We start from the raw sequence: 21,425 nt of genomic DNA on the forward strand, positions 1-21,425 counted from the left end.
GGAAGTCGAAGCATCGCCGGCTGGATCAGTGCGCGTGGCGGTGTTCGAAGAATCGGCGGCCGTGGTAAAAAAGATCGTTTTGTTGCGCCAGCGGGTTTGCGTGGCCTCACGAACTTTGATGTTTCGCAATTCGTTCTGCGCAAATTAACAGCCATTTTTGCGTTACCGCACGCGCGCGGAACGCATGCTGAGCCGAGTGCGAAGTGAGCGAGAACAAGTACTGAACACAAAACGAATCGCAAATGATCAGAGTCGGTCGCGCATGCACTAGACTATCGGATACAGTCGGTGGCCGACGATGTTGGCAAATGGTCTGGTCACTCCAGGCCGGCGACACCAACGACAGTACCAGCGATCAAAAACAGGGTAGATGGCCGACCAGTCTTTGAAAGATCAGTGGCAGTGTGAAAACACAGGCCTCGTCTGGCGATGCAGGGTGCTCAGAGTAACGGGGGGACAAAGGACGGAGGGGTGTGTAACAAAAAGCAGTCGGGGCATGGAGGAAGAAAACTTTCCTTCCTCCATGGGTTGAAGAGAGCAGCAGCTAGAGGGTCGCAGAAGCAGGGTCGGCATTTAACACTAAAAATGTATGGGCACCTCGCCGATGCCTGATCGGTGGTCAGCATTGGTTTCCCGGGAATTCGGCAGACCGCCAACTCCGTTCGCTGTAACCAATCAGCGGCGCTCGGAGACGTTCGTTGTGTGATTTTGTGTCATTGAACCAATGTATATTTTCAAGGTCATGCGAATATTGTTCATTTTAAGCGAAAGTTCGTTTTAGTGGGGCCGTTATATGTGAGCCCGACTGTACCGAGAAAATACTCCGAGATATTTGTGCACCACCGAAAGCAACCACGCCGCTATCCACCTGCTAACAAAAGGTTGAGTGGAGAGCAAGCGGTGACCTGAAGAATGCTACAGGCAGGCACCTATCCACATGGTACACTACTACACACAATGTATCCCGGCAACTACAGCAGGAACTGTCACTACTGCCCAGACTTTGCAAACACCCTGTTCCACATGGTGTGGGGTGTCGATACAACACGAGTGTCCCCCTTATAGATGAACACAGCGCACAAGAAAATCCAGAAGACCAGTGGGAGGTGTTGCTGACGTCGGTATACTCTGAGGATCAGCTCCGGCTAGTGGAAAGGGCTCGGGCTTCGGCAGCTAGCCATGGCTACCTGGAATGAGGAAGTCGCTTACCTCTGGGCAAAGAGAACATGCACCTAGTCGCAAATAAAGTTTATTTCTCTCTCTTGCGAACCGGAAGTTTGGCTGACGCATGCAGAGTTTGAGATCGTCGAGGTTGTGTCCTGCTACGTTAAAATGCTGTGCCACTGTTTTTGGTGATTTCTTTGCACTGTTCACAAGATGGCCGTTTAATTTAACACGAACATGATATGTGGGGTTTAACGTCCAGTAACCACCATTTTGTGCTGGGAACCTTTGTGTTTTGGATTTTTAACAACTGAATGAACAGTGTTACAGTAGACGCATACACGGTTGAGTACAATTTTTTATGGCCTTATTTATTCACGGTGCAATCTACAAAAACAAGAAAACATAAACCTAAGGCGAGACGTGGTAATGAAAATGATCTTTGTTATTTATGAAGCTCAAGAGATGAAATTCGGCATGCAGATGTCATTTGTTGTGCTAATATCATAACTGAAATAGGTATTGAGCTATCTAATATAACTTTTGAGCTACAACAATTGACAGACTCTCAATGTCACCCCAAAATTAATTAGCTAATTAGACACAAATTCATCAAAATTTGTGCATAATGATATTTACAGGGGTCCATTTTGTGCTGTAATGCTATTGGTTTATTTTAATAATTAAATAAGCACACAATTTTTTTCCGGAAATGTCCTGGACATGCTCTTATCAACAATATTTACAAAAAGCCAATTACAAAAGTCTGTATGGTATGCACACAAATATGAACAGCTCTACGGCGCTCACCAATGTCTCAGAATCCAAGTGCAGGAAATAGAATGGCTATAGTTTAATTAGTTGTGAAATGGCACAGGGATGACTGACAACATTTGTTCAAAAAATGAAACCTGAGGAAATGAAGCTCTAAGAAATTGTAGCTAGAAGCTGACAAAACGGAACTACGAAGGAAGCTGGCTTTTTTTTTTTAATTGGAGAAATGCATCTTTCTGGCTATCTTGAGCTCCAATCTGTCCTCTTTATAATGATACCAATGTGGCGGCACTTTGCCAAGGAAAAGCTACAAATTTGCATTTTGATATGCCCAATTTTCACACACCTTTTGACAACAGCCCACCAGTAAAATGCTTGATTCTCAAATTCTACTTATTTTGATGTAAAATCACACTATGATTTAAGACATGGTCTCAGAATCACAGTAAAAAATTATGTGAAAAAGTGAACATTTTGACCAAATTTACAATTTCCATTGCCACGTCCCCCCTTAACATCCCAAGACGGCGGCACCCACAAGTCTTAGGTAAAATAGTCTATATTTTTTGTCTCTTGCGGACCAAAAGTTTGACTGAAGAATGCAGAGTTTGTGATCGCCGAAGTTTGTCGTGCTACATTAAAGTGCTGTGCCCTTGCTTTCGATAATTTCTTTGCCATGTGTGCACGATGGCCATTTAATCCAACATCAACATGACATGTGGGGTTCACCGTCCCAAAACCACCATTTTGTGATAGTAACCTTTGTGTTTTTAATCTTCAACAACTAAACGAACAGTGTTACAGTAGACATGTACACATGAAAATAGCTGAATTGGTGCATACTATGTTTCATGGCCTTATTCATTCATGGCGCAATCTAGAAAAACAAAAAAAAACATCAAGTTAACAGCCCAAGATAGCGGCGACCACAAGTCTTAAGTAAAATATCTATAAATATCGTCTCTTGGGGGCTGGAAGTTTGAGTGAAGAATGTAGAGTATGAGATCGTCAAGGTTATGTCCTGATACATTAAAATGCTGTGCCACTGCTTTTGGTAATTAAACGGTCATTGCACGGATATGGCAAAGAAATCACAGAATGCAGTGGCACAGCACTTTAATGTAGCATGACACAACCTTGATGATCTTAAACCCTAATGTACACAGTCGTTTCTGTTTCTGTCGTTTCTGGTCCACAAGAGACAGAAAATATGCAGAGTCATACCTTATTCACGAGGGACTCTTGAATACATTTGGTCTGGAACATACACAAACAAAACCACTGCGAGTTAAGCCTTCCATCTAAGAATTTCATACTTGCCATTCTTAACTTCTGACAAATGGGATTTATTTTCCTTGGCGGAACACCTGTTCCTTCTTCACTCATACAGTTTGTCACAGCCACCCATCCCACTCTTTTATACCCACGCGTTCAATGTTACCCCTTCCCTCCTGCTTTGTTAGGATGGAGGAGAGAGCACGAAACTTAGACCAACACCCGCTAAAAAGAAATCTAGGGGGTGTTGCGTAGACACGCAAGCACTAAAAAATCGGTTGTGTTTTACCCTTGAGGAAGACAAGTCTGCTTGTCGACACCTCAGCTCGACAAAGTGCCTGCTTACTGATTTTTCATCGGAAGCTTCTAGCTTCTTCTACCTAACGCTTTTTCTTACACCCCGTAGCTTTCACAGTGTTGAACTGCAGTGCCCAGCGTGGTCGCGGAGCGGCTGACAAACTTGACCTGGCAGTCCTGATGTGAAAGTGGTCTACTACTGCGCGCTAACATGCGTCTTGCCGAACAACAATAATGTTTTGCACCCACCCACCAGCGTTTCTTGCCATTTCGCACCCATTGAAATGCAACCACGGAACCCAAGACCGAACCTGCTGTCATAAATACTTGTGCCACAGCACTTCTTTTTCAAATGCGTCACCAAATACATACGCTTCAAAACCCCGACCCTTAGACGAATCGCTTGTAGGCTAAGCACTATTCCTTCTAATGCGCACGCACAACATGCCCAATTCCAAATTTCTTTTTTTTTTTTGTGCAAGAAGGCACAGCATTTCCGTCACATGTTCTACTGTATTATACAGTGTGAGCAAATTTTGTTGCAATCAGCCAGAATAGCGAACAGCTCTCTCTTCCGCCCAACAACATAATACTAATTCATTGCTCTATTTGTAGTAGTCGAAACACCTGCGTTTATTTTTTTTATTATTGAACATAAAATGTGATTCGCACGCATGCATACAACTGCTGCACAAGCACGCTTGACATCACAACTTGGCCATCTGCGCAACGTTTCGGACGGCTGACCGGGGGTCGTCCTTGTGGAAGAGGAAGTAGCCCTGCACCAACGCCATGCTTAGGGGCATGAGGCCAAACTCTTGCCGCACGGCCTGCACAAATGCGCCGGCGTCTGCCTCGCCCTCCTGTGGGTAGAAGCGCCTGAACAGCGCCGCCAACTGGTGGTCACTCGCTGGGCCCACGAACTCGCGCACGTCTACGCGCCCGGGACGGATAAGGGCCGGGTCCAGCCTGCGAAAAAATTCCTTGTAGTGTTCTATTATGTGATGCATTATTTTCATTTGGCGATATATAAGGCAAATAATGTCTCAACAACGTTATCAACTACACTGTAAACTAAAATATATGCAGTGACTACACTGTAAACAAAAATATATGCAGTTTTGGGCTATGATGCCCCTGCTGAACTCTGGTGGCTTCATTCAAACTGGAATGTACCAGAGTATATATGTTCATTTTCCACCGTTTCACTCCAGTGGCTCACGGACGGAGAAAAATGAAGCGAATTCTCTTATTCGGTGGATGCTCCGCAAATACTCCTGCGCATGGCTCAGCTGCTTTCATTGGCTGCCAGAGGAGTGATGTAAGACCCTCACCAGTCCTGAAAAACAACATTTCGCAGGCCAAGTCACCCAAACCAAAGTACCGAAGTGCAGTGAGGATAATGCGATGCCTTCGGCCGCGTTCAGAAAAAAAGAAAGTAGTCTTTGTGAACATCACAAGCAGCAACAACAGTTGTCATCAACATGTCGATGACAACCATCGTTGTCATTTGTATGCGCTTGTGCAGAAGAGAGTTACAGGAACCTTAATCGTGAAATGGTTCTGTGGAGTGACCGAAACATGGTGAGCTCATGAGTGGTGACCGATTTGGCGGTCGCTGGCTGGGGCGGCAAAAGACTGGTGAGTGAGCTCTTCATGAACTATCTTCGTTATTCTTGTCGAAAAATGCATTCGGGTACCAATGTGTTAATAACTAAACAGGTAATCAAAACTGGGCTATCATTACAGCATGGCAGCAATAAGTTCAGCAGAAATTCTAATATTGTGTTTTTGTTTGGAGCACGTGTTAAAAAAAAAGTGAAAAATAAAAGCATGGTTGATCCCTCAGTCACAGGAATCAGTACTACACAAAAGTGAAAAGAAGACAGTGCTCATATTGTAGTGATATATGAGAGCTTGTACAATGTATAGTGGTCTTTGGTAACTGTAGCGCAGTTTGAAGATGGTACAGCCATGTTGATGCCCAGCGTCCATCGCAAAGACTGACGCCAGTGATCACTATAAGACTGCTCTGGTCGCTGAGTGAGCGAAACAACTTTATTGACGATAAAGGGTGAGGAAGTAGGAGAATTGAAGCGAGACACTAGTGTGCTCAGACGTCTTGGAGTTAATCGTGTCGAACCCGTTGGTGCACCGCTTTGAACCGCTGGCGCTCCAGGATGGCAAGCACGAGCTAGACGATCTTAAACCTGGCTCTCGGTTGCCTGGCTCTCGGTTGATGATCTGGCTGCTGATGGCAGTTGGTATTGCTTCTTCTTGGTTTCCCGGCAGGCAATAGCTCACCGTCTCAGAGGAGGTGTCTCTGGGTGGCTCACACCTCCTTGCAGAGTATACCTCCGGGCAGACATGTTTTGTCTAGACGGGGGTCCATACGGCTTGTACTTGCAACTGCCGTAGCGTGGCTGCTTCGCTATAATGGAGGTCTCTGTAAGGCTGTAGGTAGAAGCATCTGCTCATTCTGCACCACTGCAGAACGTGGCCATAGGTTGTGATGGAATACTCTTCGGCATCAGGTCGTTGTATCTCCAAGAAATGCATTGAAGGAGACACACGGCTGGTTAGCTCATGTGCCTCATTGCGGTTTGGGCCCGCGTCCTGCTCCCCAGTGTGAGCAGAAAACCACTTCATGGTAACATTGGTTTCCGGTCTTGCTATCATTGAACATACTCTATCAATGTCCATAGAACCGCTCTGGTGACTAAAGCTGTCAGCGTATACACAGCATATCGTTAATCCCGCGCAAAGATCACATTAACAAAGTCATAACAAAACATGGGTGCTCAATATAAGCGTCTTCATAGCGCTGTACATCTTGGAGAGAGAGAAAACCTTCTTTAAAAAAGAAATGTGAAGAGGTTTATTATTTGTTAAGGACAGGGGTGAGGCAGCGTGATGAACGGTCCAGAGGCCAGCACAGCAGCGAACTGAAGCACGAACCAAGAGAGCCAGGCGTTGGCGATGCTACTCGCTGTAGGCGCATCCTCTTCTTCACAATCGCTCCCGCTGAAAAAGGAGCCATCCTGGCGACCTAAGAAGTTTCAGGCAGAGGCTCATGATACGGTTTGAGGCGGGAAACATGGACGATGTCACGTGCACACCGGCACATGTTGTCCGTTCGAGAAACTGGCTCAATAAAGATATTAACCTGAGAGGTTTTCTCCAAAACGATGTAAGGTCTCTCATACCGGAGGATAAGTTTCGAGGAGAGTCTTGGAGTTTTGTATGGGATGGGGAGCCACACAAGAGATCCTGGGGCATAGGCGAGATCTGGAGGAGAGGTGCTACGGTTTTCTTTCTGGCGTTGCTGCTCCTCCGAAGTGAACGTACAGGCAAGCTGGCAACACTCTTTGGCTTGTCGAGCAGCCTCGAAGATAGGTGGACACTCTGAAGCATCATGATGGTAGGGAAGTAGAGTATCGATTACCGTAATTACTCGAATCTAACGCGCACTTTTTTTCCCGTTAAGCGAGTTAATAAATCGCATGCGCGTTAGAATCGAGTACAAAAAAAAATGAATACGGTCATTCTATTGCCATCGGCATTTCCAAAATGGCCATCCCTTACGTGCGTCGGCATGGCGCGTCGGCCATTTCTGCCAATGTGTTTCCCATGTGCGGCACTTCGTACGTGTGCTGAGGAGTTCATCTTGTAGTGCATTAGCATCGACGGCATGGAAGGACTGATTCCAAAAACTCGACGAGTGCACCACTATGCCGCTTTTAAAAGAAAAGTCATCGCCTGTGCCAAAACGGACGGAAATCGGGCTTCATCGCGGTCATTCGGAGTTCCCGAAATGTGCGTGTGGGACTGGCGGAAATAAAAGCAGAAGATTGTTGACAGCAAAGATAAAGGCTTCAGTGGACCACAGCAGGATCGGTTTCCGCAAATTGTAGAGCTGCTTCGCAAGTATGTGATTGAGCAATGAGCGGCCCAGCGGCCTGTGATGACAGAACTGCTCCATGTGCAGGCTATGCAGTTAGCCTTGGAAAAAGAGCTAATGCGGAGCCAGTGTAAAGCGAGCAGGTGCTGGATAACTAACTTTATGAAGAGGAAAGGCTTTTCCCTCCGAAGGCTAACGGGCATATGCGAAAAGGTTCCGGAGGAGTACGATGAAAAGCTTCACAGTTTTCAGAGGTTCGTCCTAAACGTGCGGCACAACAACGGCTACCTACTTGGGCAAATTGGGAATGCCCATCTGACGCCTCTTTACTTCGACATGCCTGGCACCACAACCGTCGAGAAGGGGGCGAAGCAAGCTCGCGGGCTGACATTGGGCCACGGTGAAACTAGAGCGACGGCAATACTCTGTTGCACGTCAGATAGGCACAAGCTTTCCGCGTACCTCATATTTAAAAGGAAGATGCTCCCGAGAGGAGTCATGTTCCCGAGTGGTGTGATCGTGCGGGCCAACGAGAAAAATGGGTGCGCGTTGCAGTGAATGTCTGACTTTTTTTTCGTCGTGGAATCCGGGTGCGCGTTACAATCCAGGGCGCGGTAGAATCGAGTAAATACGGTATATGGGAAGGCTCGCGTATGTAAAGATGAAAGAAAGGTGAGAATCCCGTGGTTGTTTGTATTGCAGTGTTATATGCAAATGTTACGTATGGGAGAACACGGTCCCAGTTTCTATGATCAGATGCCACGTACATTGAGAGCATATCACCCAGCGTGCGGTTAAACTGGTCTGTTAGCCTGTTAGTTTGAGGGTGGTATGCTGTTATTGTCCAATAAATGACGTGGCATTCCAAAAGCAGAGCTTTGACGACCTCGGAGAGGAAAGCGCGGCCTCTGTCACTAAGGAGCTCTTGAGGTGCGCCATGTCGAAGGATAAAGTGACGTAAAATGAAAAAAACAACATCCGGAGCAGTAGCGCTCAGCAAAGCAGCTGTTTCCGCAAAGTGTGTCAGGTGGTCGCCCGCCACTCATCATCATCAGCCTGACTACGTCCACTGCAGGACAAAGGCCTCTCCCATGTTCCGCCAGTTAACCCGGTCCTGTGCTTGTTGCTGCCAATTTATACCCGCAAACTTCTTAATCTCATCTGCACACCTAATCTTCTGTCTCCCCCTAACCCGCTTCCCTTCTCTGGGAATCCAGTCAGTTACCCTTGATGACCAGCGGTTATCCTGTCTACGCGCTACATGCCCTGCCCATGTCCATTTCTTCTTCTTGATTTCAGCTATGATATCCTTAACCCCCGTTTGTTCCCTAATCCACTCTGCTCTCGTCTTGTCTCTTAAGGTTACACCTACCATTTTTCTTTCCATTGCTCGCAGCGTCGTCCTCAATTTAAGCTGAACCTTCTTTGTAAGTCTCCAGATTTCTGCTCCGTAGCTAAGTACCGGCAAGATACAGCTGTTATATACCTTCCTCTTGAGGGATAGTGGCAATCTACCTGTCATAATTTGAGAGTGCTTGCCGAATGTGCTCCACCCCATTCGCCCGCCACTATAATCCACAGATTGCCATCCGGTGTCAACGAAAAAGACCGTAGAGGTCAACGCCGACGTGATCAAATGGCTTGAAAGGGCATGGAAGTGGCTGCAATGCACCAGCCGCACGTAAAGATATTGATTTGCGTTGCTGGCAGTCAGGACACCACTGCATGAATTTGCATACAAAATTCTATGCGCCGCGCCAGTAATAGTGATGACAAAGCCGTTGATATATTTTGAACACTCCAGCATGGCCACAGTGTGGATCGTCGTGAAGGGAGGCGCATACTTGCAATCGTAAAGTGCATAAAATGGCCAGTAGCCACCTGCGGCCATCGGAAGCATAGTGAGGGCAATGAACAAGTTGATGGCGGATGGCAACATTGAAAGCCTGACGTCGAAGGGATCGATATTCAAGAAGAGATGTGATCCACGAGTCACAACGTTGTTTGGTAGCAATTAGGTCGAGATTTAGCGATGACAAGGTCTGGATGCAAGTGTTTCCACATGTCGGATCTGGTGGCAAAGATGAGCGAGACCGGGCGTCAGCGTCAGAGTGCTTGCGTCCACAGCGGTACACGACAAAAATGTCGTACGCCCAGAAGGGTAAACGTGGAAAGCCAGCAAAGCCCGTGGTGATCAGTTACTACATCGAATGGGCGGCCGTATAAGTATGGCCGGAACTGTCTAAGCGCCCACACCAGAGCTAAACACCCTTTTTCTGTCACGCTGTAATTAGCTTCAGCTTTCGTCTGGGTACGGCTAGCCTAGGCTACAACGTATTCTTAATAGCCGGGCTTCTGTTGAGCAAGGACAGCACCTGGCCCGACGCCGCTGGCATCCGTGTGCACTTCGGTAGGAGCCATCGGGTCGAAATGGCGAAGAATAGATGGGAAGGTGAGCAGACGGCACAGAACAGTGAAAACAGCGTAACATGCGGGGTACCGGGAGAAGAGGTTCACATCACCGCGATGAAGCTGGGTTAATGGTGACATGACGGATGCAAAATTATGAACGAAGAGTCGGAAAGAAGAGCATAGGCCAACAAAACTGCGAAGTTCCCTCATAGTTCTCGGCTTAGGGAATTCTACGACTGCTTGAAGTTTAGCTGGGTCAGGTAATACATCATGCTTGGACACGATGTAGCCTAGGATGACGAGCTTCGATGCAGCGAAGCGGCATTTTTTCAGGTTAAGCTGGTTGAGGTGAAGCTGGTTAAGCTGGTTGAGGTGAAGGAGGTGCGTAAGAAAGTCATGCGAAAAAATCACCACATCGTCGAGGTAACAGAGGCACACATTCTACTTGATGCCACATAGCGTATTATTCATAAGTCATTCAAAGATGGCAGGAGCGTTACAAAGCCCAAAGAGATATTCCCCGGCAAGCAAAGTGACAGGTGCATTGATTGATTGATGATTTATATGCGGGGTTTAACGTCCCAAAACCACCATATGATTATGAGAGATGCCGTAAGGGAGGGCTCCGGAAATTTCGACCACCTGGGGTTCTTTAACGTGCAAGGTGGCAGGTGTCGAAAGCGGATTGAGTATGAACATATTGCTGCTTCCGGTGGCAACGTCAATCGTTGCGAAAGATATCGGCAGAGCTCGACAACTCGTGAACATACCGGAAGGCATAAAAAAGACTGTAGCATCAGTGTAGGCATTGCATGAAACGCGAACAAGTGTGAAATTTCCAGGTGGAATATCAGTATCTTCACGAACGAGCAACTTCGGTGGCTGAGGAAGAGCATCAAGTGGTGGGATGTCACACAAGGGTAACAACTCAACTTCAGCGTGTGTGCAGTCGATGACGGCATAATGGCGGGACAGGAAGTCCCACCCGAGGATGACATCATGCGAACACACAGCAAGGACAATAAACTCCACGATGTAAAGAATGCCTTCGATGGACACTCTTGCAGTGTAGGCTGCGAGAGACGTCACTTGCTGTGCGCATGTGGTGTTGAGCGACAGTCCCGAAAGCGGTGTTATGACATTGTGTAATAAACGGCAGAGATTATCAGCTATAAAAAACAGCAGTGCCAGTGTCCACAAGGGGAAAATCACAATGACCTTCAACAGTTACGGCGACCCTCTTAGCAGGGGAGGAGTGAGGGCTTAGAAAGTTCGAAAATGGGGAAGTTCTTGCCTCTTGAACTGCGGTGCTTAGTTTTCCTGGTCGGAGGGTCCGGGCTGATGACGCATAGGAGAGGGTGATTACCGACGAGGAGAGGGTGGGCGCTGCATCAGGAAGTCAGGGTCGTGAGTAAGGGCATAGCGAGGTAATGAGACTGGCCCGTGTTGGGTGAAGGGTTGGTTGGCTGCCGTGTTGCGACGATAGGGCATACGGTAGTCGCCGAACGTCTGAGGTCGATGGCGGCAGTACTGGGCGACGTGTCCGGGAGTGAAGCAGGCGTAGCAAATCTGTCAGTTATCGGGCGGCCTCTAAGGATTGGCTACTGGTGGTGCCGCCCAAGATGCAGTATAAGCAGCTGGATGGGCGGGCCGTGAGTGCATGGTGTAAGGCAGTTGCGGACGCCTGCGCACAGTGTCTGTGTATTTGAGCGGCCTGGCTACAGGCTGCATTTCTTGCGAACAGGTGACGAGCAGCCACAGACTGTGCTGTATATGTTAGGGGCGCGGCCACAGGCTTCACGGCTGGCGGATAGGCGACAGGAGCGCCTACTGGCACTGCAGCACGAGGGCAGTGAACATGGCTAGATAGAGGCGGCTCGCGGTGTGCAAGGGGAACAGCTTGGTCAATCTCTTCCAAAATAGCAGTGTAAAGCGAGATAGGCACACAGGTTGTGATCTCGTGAGTAAAGGGCACTAGGCAGGTGACTTCCTCATGGACGAAAGCTAGGACTTGCTGAAGCAACAATGAATGGTCAGGCTGCCGAGTCACAGTTCGTTGCTTCTTCAACTCGACGTGGTTTTGACACAAGCAGAGGACTTCCGAAACTGTGCTCGGATTCCTAGCCAAGAGCATTTGGAATGCGTCATTATCAATGCGTGTTTGATCTTGTCAGCTTCGGGCATGGTGTCATTCTCAGGTCAACAAAGGTAGACAACGCCCTCAATATAACTGGTGAAGTTGTTGCCAGTCTGCTGAGAGCAGAAGCGCAAGCTCTATTTTGCACGCTGCTGGCGGACAGTTGGCGGACCGAACAGTTCAGAACAAGATGCTTTGAAGAAGCTCCATGTGGAGATGTTGTGTTTGTGATTATTATACCACAATTCAGCAACGCCAGTGAATAAAATATGACGTGGCCCAGCTTGTCGGCTTCATCCTACTTATTATCAGCGCTCACCTGTTCGTAGTGCTCAAGCCAGTCTTCGATGTCGGTCTCATTCGCACTGCTGAAGACCTTCGGGTCCCGTAGCCTAGGATGGCCAGGGCAATAGACGAACTGGGGCGAAGGCGCCGATGGATTGGCATTGTCAGTCATGATGGGCAGTAACATGCGGTTTCGCACCTCCACGGTGTAGCGACGAGAATAAACAGCACCCTCCACCAAATGCAAAGAGGTTAAGGACAGTGGCGAGGCAGCGTAATGAACCACCCAGAGACCGGCACAGCAGAGAACCAAAGCACGAGCCGAGAGAGCCGGGCATTGGCGATACTACTCGCTGTAGGCGCATCTTCTTCCTCACAGAAAAATAAGTTGATAACGTCACCCATGGCCCATTGGATGGAAACCCTCGAGAGTCAGCTAGGGCTTGATTAACGACGTCTTGCTGGAAGTTGGGGACTGGGCTTAGGAGCAGGGCATTTCAGGATCCTACCATTGTTCTGACTTGGACATGCCCACACCACGTGGGCAAATTTCCCACCTCATCACAAACTTTGCACTGATACCAGAAAACTTCTGGATATGCCACTTGCTGTAAAGTACAGGATTGAGAAAAACCCCCACCTGTAACTTTCTTAGCGACTATACAGTGAAAATTCTACTTTTGCGAAGCACATAAAAAGTCTTCTACAGATCTGCAAGTGCAGGCGCTACCAGACCGACGTATTTATCACTGCGTGCACGTAATTTTAGCTATTTTAATATAGAATTTTCTTCTTAATGCAGTTTTAAATGCTAAGCATTTGTTTGAAGCATTCAAACTGCGAACAAATGCACTTAGTGTGTTTCTATCTATCTGTTATTACTGCTGTCATCGCTGGGAACTGGCTATGCAAGGAACGCCCATCAGATGAGCTCCCTCAAGCGGTGCTCGTTGATGAGAACTCTTTCTGCATCCCACAAGAAGGCGGGAACACTCCCAAGGGCACTGAAGGAACATGCAGTTCGCGTCCCACACAAACGTTGTGACATGCAGTAGGGGTTTCAAAAAAAGCGCGTACATAGACCGAGGAGAATGAAACGTGCGTTGCATGAGCCCAAGGGGCTCTCTCTCTGTGGCCTTTGTAGACTGCGGACCGTAGTGGACTGCGTACTCAAGCTACTGGACCGTCTGCAGTCATGTAGGGAGTTGGTGGAAGCCAACATGAAAAATGCACAAACTAGGGCCAAACTGTACTACGACAAAATGCCCAAAAGAGAGCTTACAAAGTGAATGAAAAGGTATTATTGTTAAATACTTCACGACAAAATAACTTGCAAGTGCAATTGGAAGGTCCCGCAGAGATGATTGAAAAGTTATCAGACACAAACAATGTTGTTAAAATGCCATGGTGGCGCAAAGAGGCCAAGATCTACCACTCCAACTTAATAAAGCCTTATAGAGAATGCAAAGTGGTCGTTCAAATGACACTGAATGTACCTGAAGAGGTAGACACCGATTTTAAGTATCCAGAACGAGAGTACGACCATTCCTTTTGTAGGCTCGTTGCTGATATTGAGGAGAATACGCACCTAAACAACCAGGAAAAGCAGGAACTTATAGAGCTAGTGTGCGAGTTTGAAGGTTCTTTCCGGGACACGCCAGGGAAGATCACGACATGAAACTGATTTCTGACAAATCCATTTGGGCAAAACCGTACCGTTGGTCTCATAGGCAGAATTAAATACTGGAAAGCGAAATTAAATGCATGTTAGAGCTTGGTTTTGTTGTCCCTGTGAGTAGCGAGTATACCTCACCAATATTTCTCATGGGAGCTCTAGGCAAAAAACCTAAGCCATGCATTGATTATCTCCAGTTAAATCCAATAATTCGGGACTAAGCCTACCCCATCCGTAACCTAGAGGAGAGAATATAAACCATAAGCCATGCAAAGTATATATCGACACTCGACCTGACCAGAGGCTACTTGCAGGTTCCACTCAGTGAACGGACAAGTTACTATGCTGCGTTCATTGCTCTTCTTAAAACTCTCTGACCCTAAGTCTTTTGCTTCGGGCTGAGAAATGCACCATTTCGTTTCTCTAGACTGATGGATGGTGTCCTCAAAGATATGCAGGAATATGCCTTTTCATAATTAAATGATATTGCGATTTTTTCTGGCAGTTGGGAAGAGCACATCTTGCACTTACAACAAGTATTAACGCGCTTGAGGATGGCGGGACTGACCATAAAGGTAGAGAAATTTCAGTTGGCAAGAGGCGAGGTCAGCTACCTTGGCCATAAGGTTGGTCAAGGTTACCGTCGTCCTCTAGAGGTGAAAATTGCAGCAACAGTTGATTACCCCACATCTACTAGTAAAACTGACGTTCGTTCTTTTCTTGGACTGGCTGGGTGCTACCAGCACTATGCGGACAACTTTTCAAAGATTGTTAGCCCACTCACAGACAGCTTGAGGAAAAATGAACCCATGAAAGTGCAGTGCAGCGAAGTGAAAGAACGTGCATTTCTGGCCCTGAAATCTGCTCCATCCAGTCTTCCTGTGCTGAAGGTGCCTGATTTTGACCGCCCGTTTGTATTGCAGTGTGATGCTAGTGTTCGGAAAATGGGGGCCGTGCTTAGTCAAAATGACGCTGATAGGAACGAACACCCCGTGATATTTGTCAGCAGAAAACTTTCAATTTGCGAGCAGACGTACAGGGCGTTGGAAAAACAGTGCGCATGCCTTGTATGGACAATCCAAAAACTACAATGCTATCTAGCTGGATCTCATTTCGTGGTCCAGACAAATTATTGTCCCTTGACACGGCTGCGTAGTATGTCAGCCAAAAATGGGAGGCTCCTGCGTTGGAGTTGAGCGTTGCAGGAGCATAGCTTTGAGCTGAAATACTGCAAAGGAAAAAAAAAACAATTATGCCGATGACCTGAGTCGAGTTTCTCTTCGCTAAATAGCTAGAGAAAATGTAGAACTGCAAAATTCTTTTCGAATTCTCTATCAGTCAGAATAAAAGGCCACTATTTAGTTTGTGTGTTTACGCATGTTTTTTTTTATTAGGTTCGGATTACCGTGGTCACCTCCTTAGTGTAGACTTCTGTTCGGCAATTAACTGTGAAAGGAGCTTGGCTGTAGCTTGCACCTGGTGATTCTTGGGAGGGCTGAGTGTTCCCATTGTAGGTATGCTGTTAGAGGGCCCTCCCCAGTAAAAGCCGGGCAGAGAAGCCCGGCTATGGTCACTGGTCCAGAAAGAACTAGCCTCTGAAGACGGCGACCTTCATTCAGCGCAATGTGACACCTCCGACCAAGGAGCAACCAGCCAACGACGGCCGAGACTCTGTGGCTGTGTACAGTCCCATGCTGTGATCAAGTGGGCCTTGTGCGTTGTGAGTTGTTGCCACGCCAAAATGTGTGGCTGTGCCTCTCATAACACCCTGTGTGGTGTCTGGCTCTAGGTGATTGGAAACAGTATGTGTCGCGCCCATGCAACGGCCACTTCAAGGAGTTGACACTGCAGCCCTGACGTGGCCTCTTTGAGCGGCGAACGGGCTGTCATGACTGGGGACTGGCTGTGCAAGAGACGCTCATCAGCTGATCTCTCTCAAGCGGTGCTCGTTGACTAGAGCCCTGTCTGCGTCCCACATGAACCTGGAAACACTCCTAAGGGCACTGCAAGGAACATGCGGTTTTTGTCGTACACAAACCGAGTGGAATAAAACGCGCGTTGCATGAGCCCAAGGGGCTCTCTCTCGGTGGCCTTTGTTACGGCCGGTCGTGTCTGGTGTAAAGGCGCTTCTCGACGCCTACTGTTCTCGACACCTATACATATATAAATAAATTTGTGTGTTCTTCGTCTGAGCAGGAAGCCTCCCAAAAGTTCCTCCTGTCCCGGCACCTTTGTCTCTAACTCCAAAATTATATCACTGCCTAGGTACGTATGTTTGGGTGCTGTAGCTTGTTTGCATAAACGAAAAGTAGCAATTGAATTCGTGAGTATGAAAACAACATGAATGACCGGTCACGAAGTGTATATAACATGATATTATTGTTGGTTACATCGTGAAATTCTTTCCCTCAGTCACGTGCGGCACAAATACCTGCACTACCACAAGCTGTATAATGCTGGTATAAATGTACCACGCACAAAGAATGAAAATTATGGTCAATTCGGAGTGGAAACCATTCTGCCTGTACAGTAACTTATCACACAGCCACACTGATGCTTGAGCATTCTGAAGAAAAAGATATTAAATGCCAAGTTTCTTTTCATACTGCAAGCACTATTGCCTGCCCTGGCCAGGCCAGGCCAGGCCTGGCCTGCCTGTGTGTACGTTGTCTACGTCTGGGTGGTCTCCTGATATCACCCCATAACTTGGTGTGAACCAAAGTTAGTATTGGGGTTAAGATGATTTGATGAATAGGGCACACTGATCAAGACATGAATAATGTCAAAATTCCATCGCATACGTCGTCAAACACTTTCCGCCACACAGTGGCACATATTCATGGGCGGGTATGGTCACTGGTATACGGGTATGCGCCGCAGGTGATTGACATTTATTATCTACCCAGGAATGAGGAGAGCACACATGGGTAGTTTTAACCCATGAGCATTAAGAAAAAGCTGACGCTACAGTGACCCCACTGGGGACTGCCGATTTGGAGCAATTTTCAGAGCAATCAAATTTAAGTAAGTTTTGGAGCACTTTGAAACAGTAAAATATTGGTTTTGGAGACCCTTAGAGCATAAAGCTTTAGTTTTGAAGCATTTTGGAGCAAGTAATCTTGCTATTAAGAGAATCTTGGAGTACTAAAATTTTACTTCTGGAGCATTTTGGAGCAGGTAATCTTGCAATTAGGAGCATTTTAGAGCAGTAAAGTTTTGGGTCTGGAGCATTTTGGAGCAGATAATTTTGCCATTAGAAGCAGTTTACAGCAGTAAAAATTTAGTTCCGGAGCAGGTAATTTTACTATTAGAAGCACTTCGGCAGAGGTATAAGTCAAACCTAGTTATAACAAAGTTGAAGGGGAGTCATAATTACTTTGTTATAACCATTACTTTGTTATAGCCATTACCTATTTCTACTGACAATTAGCCAGCTAGGGAGAATGTACTCACTATTGAATATCACAGTAGCCCACCGCGCAGAGAAGAACTGCCATCGGAAGGCGAAAAACAAGCAAAATAATAAACAACGCAGCTTTATTTTCACCGAACTCGGCACACCAGCTGGAAGATCCTATCGAAGAAAATAGTCCATAATATACAATTACCGACTCTTTTCCACGAGGATGAATGCTTTTCAAGCTTCAGAAACTCATTCAAGTTCGTCCACATGGTCATCGTAAGCACTAAAAAAAAAGTCGCAGCAAGTCTGCCGCATTCAGCACTTGCGCGGGCACTGATACGTCGGGTTCGCTAGCATTAGGCTGCGAGCTGTTGACACATTCGTCACTTTTATCATGCACCACTGTCATCACGCACATAATTTCCGCATCTGACAACTCTTTCGTTGTCACCGCGTCAGCATCAGCACCGACATACGTGCTGAAAGTTAGGCACAACGCCAGCGTCAAGAAGAGCATCTCACGAATCTGGGCTGGGTCACGCCCCTCACTGGCAACATCACCGAAATCTACGACAACTTTTTTTTTCGCAACGCCAGACTCAATGGTTTTCAACATTGCTGACTTCTGCTCGATTGTTATATTTTTGTGTTTACGTTTGCCTCTGCTGTTGTCCATCTCGTGTTGGGCGGCGAAACTAATATAGGTGGTGTTGGCAATCGGTAATGTTGAGCTGACGAATGCGAAGAATAAATGTCAGGAATTGATCCCCGGTACTTTGCGTGGCAAGCAAGTAAAAAGAATCACAGTATATCCACGGAGTGAATGGTGATGAGTGGGGCGAAGCGTCCGTCCGTCTGTTCATGCGTCCATCCGTGCGTCGGTCCGCATATTTGTCGGTCCGTCCGTGCGTGCATCCATCGATCTGCCTGTCTGCCATCTGTCCGTCCGCTCCTATCACACTAGAAAATGCATCGGACGGATGAACGCTTCGCCCAACTCATCATCATTCCCTCCGTGGATATGCTAGCTACATAGGATGACCTACCAGGTGATGCTATAAAGACTTCGCCCCCAAAAAAACTTCTGGATACACCCTTGGCACATTATGCCCATGCGCCCCTCCCACCCCTTTGAAATCTTTTTAGCAGACATTGCGAAAAATGATTATTTCAAAAATTAGGGGACCCTAAAGCTTCGCCTTTAGGAGTTGAACGCGACAGCGACATCCTGTTCCTAGAGTATACTACAAACACTTAGTGCACAAAACCTTTTCGAATTTGCTATGCTCTCACTACGTGGCCTTAAGAAAATAGGCACAGTACCGTGTGTGCCTTTTGTAGTGGGGGGCCAGCTTTAAACCAAAAAGCCATTATAATAATCACAAGTTATGACACCCGCTGGCAATGGGCGCTTGTACGATTCTGTTGTGAATCATTATTACTGCAATATTTAATAGTGCATTATGAAGCTTGTATACAGAACACGTGTGTTTGTAAAGCATGGCAGCTACTTTCACTGGATTTCAAGGCAGAGGAAGTTATTTTCACTGTATTCACAACTAGACGCACGGCCATGTGGTAGAACATTCGCTTGCCACGCAAATCGTGCGGTAGAAGATGCGCTCCCCTCATGAAACCGAACCACCCTGGTTAAAAGCTGGGCTGCAAGCTAAGCCAGGACTGAAAGCTGGGCCAGTTCGAGACAGTACTTGAACATATATTTAACACAGCACATGACTACGCAGACACAAGAGAAGAAGGGACAGACTAGAGTGCTGACTCGCAAGTGAATATTTATTGAAAAAAAAAAAAAAAACGAGAAAAGAACCTTGATACACAGCACGTGTACACTCAAACAGCAGAAAAATTAAGATATCGTGCTATTTAAAAACCTAGCTTCGCTATCATGTAAGACTACAGAAGGGACGCTAATGCATTTTTCACCCTTCTTTTTGATATTTAATGCTTTAATTATTTCTCCCGGGGTCTGGTCTCAGTGTGTCGAGAGAACTTTAGCTTCAACATTGTTGTGAAGATTGAAGTATTTTTTTTTTTTTCAAAAAATATTCAGTTGCGAATCAGTCTAGCCATTTGTCCCTTTTTTTTCTTGCATCCACATAGTCATGCGCCGTGTTAAAATATGTTCAAGTTCAACAGAATTGAAAGTTGGGCTAGTTGGATATGCATGGTATAACTATCAGTTAAAGCGCACGAAAACAGACAGGAAGAGAGGACAAGTGCTTTCTCCCAACTAAACTGTTTATTTGAAAGGGCAGGATATATATACAGGCAATTGAAAAACACGACGCATGCGTGTGCAGGCAAAAAAGTACAACCGTGGCACATCGAGAACACATGGTAAAAGAAGACAGATTATCTCGGAACATAATCTAGAAAAACGAACGCCTTATCGTGCAGTAAAATCGAAGGCTGGCTGACGCATTGTTCCCCTCTTTTTCTTATTTTTTCTTATTTTTCTTATTACGAGTTGACAGAAGCTTTTCACATAAGAAAAAGAGGGGAACAATGCATCAGCCAGCCTTCGGTTTTGCTGCACGATAAGGAGTTTGTTTTTCTAGATTATGTTCCGAGATAATCTTTCTTCTTTTACCATGTGTTCTCGATGTGCCACGGTTGTACTTTTTTGCCTGCACACGCATGCGTCGTGTTTTTCAATTGCCTGTATATATACTCTGCCCTTTCTAATAAACAGTTTAGTTGCGAGAAAGCGCTTGTCCTCTCTTCCTGTCTGTTTTCGTGCACTTTAACTGATAGTTATACTATGTTCAAGTTCGACCCTGGTTCAGTTCTCATACTTGCACAGAACTTTATCATTTATTTTATTACTTGCATCATTCTCGATTTTTTGGTCATGCATAGGATGATGATTTTTTACTCACAATTAATGGCGCCAACACCAACGCCTGAATTTCTGCAAAACGAGCTCTAGAACACCATCGCATTAAAAGGTTCCCCCCCCCCAAAAAAAAAAAAACATTTTACCCTATTCCTCTGGATGAGTTAGCCAAGTAAGCTCATAAGACTAACAACTAAATGCATAAGATAGGAAAAAAAAGGCAAAATCTCATGCCTGCATATCCTTCACCAACAAAAAACAAAAATTGAAGAGCGGAGGAGGTTAGAAGTACCGGTCGCCTGTTGAACTTCGGTTTAATACTGCTATTTGGTAGCGATTGCAACTTTATTCCAAACTGCGTGTTGAGAAGTTCTCGTTAAGTTCTTGTGCAACTGCATATCTTTCAAGCCACTCGAATGCACCATGCCTAAATATAACAAAAGAACTTGTTCTAGAAGAATTAAAACAGACACTCGCCTTGCCCGAAGAAGAACAAATAAACATATATTGACGTTTCGGGGCCGCTACGGGTCCTTTGTTCACAATAAAGAGCATGCAAAAGGGTGCAACTATTTATGGGATGGGTGACAAAGAGTGCGCATGTTAATAGTGTTCATGGTCGTTTGAATGTGCAGTGATTCTAAATGTAGCCGTTGCAAAAGGCGTTTCTCCGTCGCAATTAGGCTCGCACAATCTCAGTTGATGATGTGATTACTATTCAAATGATTATCCGGCAAAGCGTTCGAGCTTGCATTACATTTCTTGACATCAGTCTGGTGCTGCTGTATTCTTAGAAAAATTTCCAGTTTCATCTATGTAGAATGCACCACAATTTTTGCACGGTATTTTGTACCCTTGTATATATAGTGGTATTTAGAGCACATAAACAGACAAAAAACAATGAGTTCACTAATCGGGTCATTTTGTTGTCACTGATTGCGGTTTACACTTGTCGTGCAAGGGCAGCGTCGTGGTATGACAAGACTTCTACGCGTCTCCCAGAGCTACAAGCCCCTTTGTGGTGTTCTGCACTCTTCTGTTGGTCACTGCAAAAGAATGTGCCAGCTACTCAATGCAGAGCATTGGCATCAGGCACGGTTCTTCAAAGATCGCTTACGCATTGCGTGCAACATGAACGAAGGCCAGAAGAATGCAAAGAAAAACTTCTACATGTAGTGAGCAACCAGAATACGAAATGGCATTGGCATCGGACATGCCCTTTTTTGACTTCAAGAACAAAAAAGT

General features: G+C 46.2%; 1 protein-coding gene across 14 annotated transcripts in view; it reads right to left on the reverse strand.

The window, feature by feature from the left end:
- Positions 1 to 1,514: 1,514 nt before the first annotated feature.
- The window catches only part of Bcs1 (mitochondrial chaperone BCS1), a 628,019-nt gene continuing 608,108 nt past the window's right edge, over positions 1,515 to 21,425 (reverse strand). For 13 of the 14 annotated variants that reach the window (XM_075884748.1, XM_075883609.1, XM_037429366.2 and 10 more), the window contains one exon: positions 1,515 to 4,479. In XM_075884748.1, coding sequence (XP_075740863.1) covers positions 4,218 to 4,479 — 262 coding nt within the window. In that variant the 3' untranslated portion in view covers positions 1,515 to 4,217. Of the gene's footprint in view, positions 4,494 to 21,425 lie in introns of all 14 variants that reach the window. The other variant, XM_075885181.1, reaches the window with a different exon arrangement.

The sequence above is a fragment of the Rhipicephalus microplus genome, chromosome 1, assembly GCF_043290135.1.
Source record: "Rhipicephalus microplus isolate Deutch F79 chromosome 1, USDA_Rmic, whole genome shotgun sequence".
Taxonomy (NCBI): Eukaryota; Metazoa; Arthropoda; class Arachnida; order Ixodida; family Ixodidae; genus Rhipicephalus; species Rhipicephalus microplus.